The 8,649-nt window shown below is 62.4% G+C and overlaps 2 protein-coding genes across 2 annotated transcripts; both read left to right on the plus strand.

The window, feature by feature from the left end:
* The first annotated feature begins 2,111 nt into the window (after positions 1-2,111).
* Positions 2,112-3,805, plus strand: TMEM35B (transmembrane protein 35B). The gene is made up of 3 exons (XM_039733713.1): positions 2,112-2,312; positions 3,027-3,207; positions 3,299-3,805. Exons 1-3 carry the CDS (start codon positions 2,205-2,207, stop codon positions 3,427-3,429), a joined length of 420 nt encoding a protein of 139 aa, XP_039589647.1. The 5' UTR covers positions 2,112-2,204; the 3' UTR covers positions 3,430-3,805.
* A 1,924-nt stretch (positions 3,806-5,729) lies between these two features.
* On the plus strand, positions 5,730-6,734 carry LOC120513949 (platelet-activating factor receptor-like). Its single transcript, XM_039733851.1, has one exon. It carries the CDS (start codon positions 5,730-5,732, stop codon positions 6,732-6,734), a length of 1,005 nt encoding a protein of 334 aa, XP_039589785.1.
* The last annotated feature ends 1,915 nt before the right edge of the window (positions 6,735-8,649 follow it).

The following is an 8,649-nucleotide window of genomic DNA, read 5'->3' on the forward strand; positions in this document are numbered from 1 at the left end:
TGCAGAAAAAGAAGTCTTGAGTGCAATGAAGAGGAACCAGGAACATACAGCTCTTAAAAATAAAATATTTAAATATTTTTGTAAATTACTTCTGTTTTATTCCAGAGGGTAATCAGTGAATAAGCAGTTTGTCTGTGTGGAGTGGTATGGCTGGGTCTGAGAAATACAAATTTCTGGAAATTTCACTCATTCCTTACTCCCATTCTGTGTGTTACATAATTGGCATTGTAGAACTCCAAATGTTTACCTGTGCCTTGTTGGTTTTTAATAGCTTTCTTGGTGATGACTGTAGTAATTAAACCTGAGGTGCCAAGAGTTAGAGTTCTCTAGAAGCCAGAGCAGTGCTGTGTTAGCTGTTGCAGCACAAATTGCAATAGTTCGTGTTGCTTCACTTGATGCTTTGGCAGCTGCACTGTGGTTCATGCTGTCATTGATTAAATACAACCCTTTGTTTAAATATCAAGTTGTTTAATATGTTGAAATACACCAGTGGTGGCTCTGCTCATTGTAGCAGGGTTTCCTCCTGCAGTGGCACAAAGAGTCATCAGCATTTGGCTGGGACTTGCTTTGCCAGATTAGAAACATGAAAATAAATTTAATTTCATGTGGCTAAGTAGTATGAAACACTTGAGAGGGGTCTGAATGCCCAGGAGTGCTCATGGCAGGGAGGGTTGGTGCTGCACTAGGAGCTGCTGCTGTTCCCTCTCGGGCAATCAGGTGCTGGTTGAGGGCAATCTGAGGTGTTTCACTCTGATTTGATGACTTTGTGGTATTGTGTGGATCCTGAAAAGGCTTCGGTGGGGTTTGTGGCTCCTCAATAGCTGCCCTGCAGGGGCTGGGGTTCAGTGGCTTTGTCTCCACAGCTACTGCAGCTTGTGCAGCATTTTTTCTTCAGATTCTGTTATTTTTTAGTCCTTGTCCTCATTTCCACTGTTGCAGCACTGGCTGCTTCCTGTGAGAAAGTGTTCCAGCATTCCATGTGCTGAATTTCATCTCCTCAGCTCGCTGGTAGGAGCAAACTGCAGCCTGTGCCCTGTAAGGACAGGATGGGTTTTCCCTGGTGCTGGTGTTGGCTGTTCCCATCACCTGGGGTGCCCTCTGCTGAGGCTGACACCTTCTTCTACCAAATAGTTCATTAAGTAGCTTCTGTAATCAATAGAAGATCAGAGTCTGACAGCAGATGCACTTGACCAGTATCCCGGGAAGCAGTATATGCTGCCCTGCTCCCACAGCCCTGCATGTGCACGGAGCTGCTGCACTCACTCTTTCATGTTTTGATGCTTATTTTTTAATTCCTTTCTAACCAGGGAGCTTTCCAAGCCGTGAAGGCCTGGAGCCTGCCCTGGCCTGTTGCTGTCATTGCATGGTGTGCCAACCCAGCTCCAAATCATGTTGAGCAGCTGAAGAATCATGTGCTGCCAGGAGTAAAAATAGCGTCAGTGCCCCTGGCCCCTGTCCAGCCAGTGCCTGTGGCAGCCCCTGCACCGAGCTGGGGCCGGGGCAGGTCCGGGCTGGCCGTGCTTTCTGTGCTTCCTGGGGCCGGGAAAACACTTCGGCCTCTCGTGATTTATTGGCATTAAAAAATATTTCCACTTGAGTTACACAAACGTCAGCGCCCGCGGCTCCCTTGGGCCCGGCTCTCGCCCAGCCCGAGCTCGGTGCCGCAGAGCCCGGGGGAGCTCGGCCGCCTCCGTCCCCCACGGCGACATCCCTGGGGCCAGGGGACATCCCTGGGGACATCCTCCCTGCCTGCTCCGGAGCTGTGCCCAGCACTGCCCGTGCCCTGCCTGCCATGGGTCCCCGCAGCCCCTCGCTCCCCAAGCCAGCAGGTGCTGCCCTGGGTCGCTCCTGCTCACAGAGCCACGAACCCCAGCTGTGGGCTTTGTTGCGGGGTCGGGGGGTCCCCCTTTTTCCTCCGGCTCTGTTTCGGGGGGAGGATGGTGCTGCTGGCGGGGACGTGTCACAGCCTGGGGGGTGATGCTGCACATCTGAGCATCCTCTGCCCCGGCAGCACCCAAGGGCTCGGGGGTCCCTGAACCTGCGGGGCTGGGCTGGGCTCAAGCGGGCAGGGAGGGGAACGGGGCCGGGAGCGGGGCCGGGAACGGAACGGGGCCGGACTGGGAGTGGGGCTGGGCCGGGAACGGGGCCGGGAACGGGGCCGGGCCGCTCCGCCCCGCTCCGCCCCCGGGCCCGCCCGTCCCGCCATGGCGGCGGCCTTCACCGCCCTCCGTGTCCTGCTTGGGCTCTTCTTCTTCCTCACGGGCGCCCTGAAGGTCTCGGACTGGCTCTCTGCCGACCTGCACCGGCACATGGTGAGCGCGGCCGCGGGCTTGGCTGGCTCGGGGGCCGCGGGGCCGAGCCCGGGGGGAATGAGCAGGTTGGGGGCAGAGCAAAGAGCGCTTTGGCAGGCAGGGCTGAGCTCCGGGGGAGAGGAACAGGATGGGGTGCAGGGCTGAGCTCCAAGGGAAAGGAAAGGAACAGGTTGGGGAGCAGGGCTGAGCTCCGGGGGAGAGGAAAGGAACAGGTTGGGGTGCAGGGCTGAGCTCCGGGGGAGAGGAAAGGAACAGGTTGGGGTGCAGGGCTGAGCTCCGGGGAAGAGGAAAGGAACAGGTTGGGGTGCAGGGCTGAGCTCCAAGGGAAAGGAACAGGTTGGGATGCAGGGCTGAGCTCCGGGGGAGAGGAAAGGAACAGGTTGGGGTGCAGGGCTGAGATGCAGGGGAAACGTGCAGGGCTGACCCTGTTGTGGTGCAGGGCTGAGCCTTGGGTGAGAATGAGCAGGTTGGGACTACAGGGGTTCAGGGTGGAGCACTTTGGGTACAAGGCTGAGCCCTTCATTGTGAGTCAGCCACAGTGCCTTGGAGCACAGGGCTGATCCCCTTAGGGTGTGTGGTTGAGTTTTTTAGGATGCAGAGCTGGAGTTTTTTAGGATGCAGAGTTGATCCCCTTGGAAGGGCAGAGCAGACGCACTGGAGGGGCTGTACAGCCCCAGGCTCAGGGCTGCCTGACCCCTCTCCCACCCTTCCCAGGCATCGGAGTTCGTGCGCTTTGCCAAGGTGTTTCCCCTGAAGGACCTGGGCTTTGTGCCGGAGCCGGGCAGGTACCTGGTGGCCGTGGGCTGGGTGGAGGTGACAGCTGGGCTGTTGCTGGCATTTGGGCCCCAGCTGCTGCAGGAGATCAGCAACTTCATCCTCAGCGTCGTCATGATCGGTGAGAGCCCGTGGGCACCCACTGCCCACGGTGGGGTCTTGGGACACCCTTGGCCAGAGCCCCCCATTCCTGTGCTCTGCTCTGTGCCCAGGTGCCATCTACACGCTGCTGGCGCTGCAGGAGCCGCTGGCCATGTGTGCCCCGGCCACCCTCTCCCTCGGCCTCCTCCTGCTGCTCAACATCCGTGGGTACCCAGCTGCCCCCCGGCCCAAGTTCGAGTGACGAGAGGCGGGAAAGACAGACGGAAGGACAGACGGAAGGACAGGCTGCTGGGGAGCAACACCTTTATGGTATTTTCAGGGGCAACGTCGCGTCCTGCAGGGTAACTTGCTGATGAGACACAGTGTGTCCTCTCCTGCCTCTGCCAGTGACTCTGGTGCTGGTTGTCCCCGTGCTGTGGGACCTGAGCTGTCCCCACACTGTGGGACGGTGGCCATGGCACTGCTGTGACACTGCCGTGGCACTGCTCTGGCAGCTCCACTGCTGAACTCGCACAAGGTGTCCGGCTCTTTCCAGAGTTTGGCCACACTAAGCAGGGGCTGGCTCTGCTCTCTTGGGGGGCTTTCAAATTTTGGAATAAAACCTCTTGTTTTTCATGTTTTGCCTCCCTGTTTATTTCTGCCTCCCCCCCACGCTGAGCCTTGGGGGCTGAGGGGATGTCCTGGGGCTGGAGGACTCAGTCCCTGGGAACAGTGCCTGGACAGAGGCCTGGGGATGAGTGGGAGCTGGTGCAGGAGCTGGCACAGAGGCAGATGGACAGTGGGGAGAGTCAGCCTCAGCCACCCAACAATGTGCCAGGCCCCTTGCTGCACACCCAGGGAGCGCCAGGAGCGAGTGCCCAGGCAGGCATGTGCTTTTTGTGGATCTTGCTCCCTCAGGGAGCCCCCCTCTGCCACCCCAGATGGGCACAGCACGCTCAGGGTAAACCACAGCTCACCTGAAGTGTGTCCCAGCAAGGGGGCTGGCATGGCTGTGTGGGGAGTCTGGCTGCTGGCATGAGCAAGGGGTGTAAGACACCCCTGTACCCCTGGTGGGAGCTGAAGGTAGGTGTCACCTACCTCGGGGTGACATCTTTGGTGTCCCAAAGGAGCACACACGTATTTCAGGACCCCACACAAAGCATGCTCACAGATCTTGGAGGGGCCTGGAGGGCTGCTCCCCTTAAAACCAGCTTTGAAGCCAACAAAAGCACAAAGAGGCAGGAGGAGGCAGATTCCTGCTTTGATCCCTTTGGGGCATCCCTCTTCTCCCCAGCTGCCGGCTGCAGAAACTTGACCCTCTGCTGCTTTCATCCAGGCGTGGGTGGGAGAAGGGCCCTGGGAAATGGTGTTGGATGTGCCTGGGGGCACGGGAGGGGGGTCAGCCAGGCCAGCACTGGCCACTCCCCCATGCCCCCAGCCCCGTCAGCCGGCGCAGGGGATTTTAGGGTGGCTCCAGCAGGGAATTCCCCATTACATACACACACAGGTGCTCTCCCCACTCCAGCTGCTGTCCCACTAACACACAGGGGGGCTTGGGATGGTGGGTGGGGGTCAGGCAGCCCCTGCCTCCCCCAGCACTTAAAGCTGTCCCCAGCCTGGCTGGATCAGAGTGAGGAGCAGCCAGAGGGGACGGAGCTGCTCCTGCCTGACCCGACGAGGTAAGTAACAATCGTGGTGTGGGTGAGATGGAGCATTCCCTCTGCTAACGATGGGGAAGGAGGCGGAAAAGGGGACCACTGAGGGATTCAGAGGTTCCTTTGGGGTCCAAATGAAGTCCCCCAGGCTCAGCAGCTCGTGCTCTCCATGCCTCACCCTGGGGCTGGGTGCTGCGTGTGCCGGATCCAGCCCTGCTGTGCTGGAAAACACTAGCTGGTGACTCAGTGCCTTCGTTGGCGAGGTGTGGGCAGGCAGTGATGGGAGGTGAAGTAACTGCAGCCCTGGATACAGCCACTGCAGCACAGCATGCTTTTCCATGGCCAGCACCAGAGGCAAACCCCGCTGTGCAGGACTGGGGGGCATGGGGGGATGCTGGCCCCGTGTTTGCACCCCCTGTCCGTTCCTGGGTTTCTCCATTCTGGAGCTTGCTGAGCCAGTCAGTGACTTCCTCCTGCCTGGCTCCATGGGGAATTTGGGGTGCTGGGACAGGGCTGGGGTGGGTGGCCCCACAGGCACGTGCTGTGTGGGAGGTGTTAAGCCCTGCAGCTGCTGACTGGAGCCAGCGTGGCACCTTCGGCTGCCTCCGGCTGCAACTCTGTCCCTTGGCTGTGCTGCAGCTGTGCCTGCCACTCCCTGCGAGCTCTAGCTGGGCAGTTGACAGTGGCCTCTAGGCTCCCTTGTTGTGTAGGGGGACAGAGCTGGGGTTTCCTCCTCTCCTGTGTGAGCTGAGCCCTTCCAGCACACCATGGCATCCCCGCCTCTGCCTCCAGTGCCCAGCAGCTACTGCAGGTGCCAGCCAGATAGGTTGTCCTGTCCAGGTCAACGTCCCTCCCCTGTCCCCAAGGGTTGTGCCACTGTCTGTCCCCATGTTTGCAGGAGCCCGGGATGAACGGCTCGGTGCCGGGACCCCTGCTGGTGGAGCACCCCGGCGAGTGCGCGCCCAGCAACCCGCTGCAGTTCGTGCTGGTGCCCGTCGTCTACTGCCTGGTTCTGTGTGTGGGGCTGCCGGGCAACCTGGTGGCGTTGCTGGTCTTCCTGCAGAGTGGCAAGGTGAGGAAGGCCATCCGCATCTACCTCATCAACCTCACGCTGGCTGACATCCTCTTCAACCTCACCCTCCCCCTCTGGATCCACTACTACCTAGCTGGGGGGGACTGGCTACTCTCGGAGGCCACCTGTCGCCTGGCAGGGGCCGCCTACTACCTGGCCACCTACAGCGCCATCACCTTCATGGCTCTCATCAGCTTCAACCGGTTCTGCGCCGTGCGGGCGGCGCGGCGGCTGCTGCCGCTGCCGGGGCCCCGCGGTGCCGCGCTGGCCTGTGCCCTGGCCTGGCTGCTGGGGCTGGGCTGTGCCGTGCCCACCCTGGCCACGCACCAGACCTTCCCCGGCCTCGCCGGGACCACGGCCTGCTTTGAGCAGCACGGGCGGCAGCGGGGCTATGCCTACGCCATGGTGGCTTTCTTCTCCGCCGCCTTCCTGGTGGTGCTGGGCGCCTACGCCTCCATCGCCCGGGAGCTCTCGGTGCCCGCCGCGGCCTCGCCGGGCTCCCACCGGCAGCAGGCCCGTGCCATGGTGCTGGGGATGCTGCTGGTCTTTGTGGTCTGTGTGGCCCCCTACCACCTGACGCTGGCCCCCTGGGTGGGGAGCCGGCCCCCCGCGCCGCTCTGTGGGCCCCCCGACACCCTGGATGTGCTGCACACGCTGAGCGTGGCCCTGCTCAGCCTCAACAGCTGCCTGGACCCCGTCATCTACTGCTTCTCCATCCGGCGTTTCCGCGCTGACCTGCAGCGGACCCTGCGCAAGATCGGCCGGTGCTTCCCGCTGCCCCCGCCGGCCCCGCCCGGGCCAGCGCCGGCCGCCCGAGCATCCTCCTTCACCTCCTCCTAGCGGGGTGGGCACCAGGGGCCTGCCCCCGCCCGCCCCGGTGCCACATTCCCGCTGGGACTGGTCCCGGTTGCCAGGTGAGGGATCGGGAGCAGCGTGGGGGGAGCTCCGGCTTCGTGCGCTCCCCTCCTCCCACCCCGCTCTGCTCCCGGTGCATTCCCACGCGCCCGCAGCTCCTGCTCCAGCACAGATCCTGCCCCCCGCATTGCAGGCACCGGGAGGGCGGCACTGGCACCGGGAGAGCGGCACTGGCACCGGGAGAGCGGCACTGGCACCGGGAGGGCGGCACTGGCACTGGGAGAGCGGCACTGGCACTGCGAGAGTGGCACTGGCACTGCGAGAGGGACTCGCCCAGCAACGGGAGCTGAGCCACAGCGGGGTGTGGGAAGGCAGAGCGGCGAGGGATGCTCGGTGGTTGCTGTCCTCTCCCGGAGGTCTCCACGCATTACCCAAGACCCCCAAGGCATGGGCTGGGCTGCTGAGGGGGCTGTTTGAGGCGCCGTGGCCACTCCTGTCCTGCCATGTCCCTAAGCCTCATGCCTGCACCCCTCCTGCTCCTGGCCAGGATTAAAAATGAACGAACCAAAGGCTTCTTCGCTGCCAGCCTGCGCCCCTCACCGAGAGAGGTTTCTGTGCCCCGGGGAGGGCTGGATATGGGGCAGCCCTGGCCCCCGCAGCCCCGGCCCCCGCAGCCCCGGCCCCCCACCCAGCCCTGCTCCGGCGGCAGGACCCTGTCCCAGGGCGGATATTGCACCGGGGGCTGCTGATCCTCACCCCCTGCCCTGTTCCCTGCCCCATCCCCTGCCCATGGTGGGGCGGCCGTGCTGGGCGCAGCCCCCACCCCACCCCGCACCTGCCGCCCCCGCGCCGTGAGCCCCGGCGAGCGGGGGCGGCGGAGCTGGCTCGGGGCCGTGGGCGGCTGTGTGGGCGGAAGATGGTGTTTTCCCAGCCCTGGCTCCTTCCTGCTGCCAGCGCAGCCCCGCTCCCGGTGCTGCACCGGAGGGAGAGCAGAACCCCACGCCGGTTCTGGGCATGGTGGTAGGCAGGGGTCCATCAGCTGCCCCCCAGCTCGGGGTGTGGCTCCCCCAGCACAGGGCTGCTCTCCAGCACGCTCCAACCCACCTGCATGGAAGGAAATGCACTGGGCAGGGGAGATGTGATGCCTGGGGGCTGCTGGCGTGGGGTGGGCAGGGTGGCAGGGGGCACCAGGATGGGTGGGTGATGCTGTGCCCGTGGGTGGTCAATAATTAGGGGCTGCCTGGATGCCAGCAGAGAGGTGAAGGTACAGGGCAAGGCCTGATCCTGGGAAATGGGGACTCCATGGGAACTGTGCACCACTGTGACCCAGGGACACCGTGGCTCAGTAAAGCCAGTGTGGGTTCATGGGGTGCCCGTGCTGCCCGTGGTGCCTGGACACTTCTCCCCCATGGCTGGGGCTGGATGATGTCCACATGTGCCGCAGTGCTGCTGCTCAGCAGAGCTGGGACGTGTCCCAAGGTGCCTCTGCTCCACACCCGGCCCCAGGCCAGCTGCCTTCGACCACCCAGTTCTTCCCCTTTTGAAGTTCATATTAAATTTTAATCCTTTTATATAACTGCTGAAGGAGGGGGCAGAGCTCTGCTCCCCGCATGCAGCAGGAGCAGCCGTGTCAGCAATGCAGGATGCTGCAGGGCCTGGTGGGCTCTGGCACTGGAGATCTCTTCCAGGGGGCACCAGGACTTTTGGGGGGCTCTCTGCACACCAGGAGTGGGGGCAGCCCCAGCTCCAGCTCTGGCTCTTCCAGCGTGTCCTGTTCAGTGGGAAAGCCTGGGCACTTGAACCACAGCACCGGGACATGGACACGACTGCTTAAAACCACACCTGGGGCACTTGTTTGGGCCATGTCCCCCCACGCACTGGGCAGGGGCTGGTGAGCTGT

The sequence above is a fragment of the Passer montanus genome, unplaced genomic scaffold (genome assembly GCF_014805655.1).
Source record: "Passer montanus isolate IOZ18808 unplaced genomic scaffold, ASM1480565v1 scaffold89, whole genome shotgun sequence".
Classification (NCBI taxonomy): domain Eukaryota; kingdom Metazoa; phylum Chordata; class Aves; order Passeriformes; family Passeridae; genus Passer; species Passer montanus.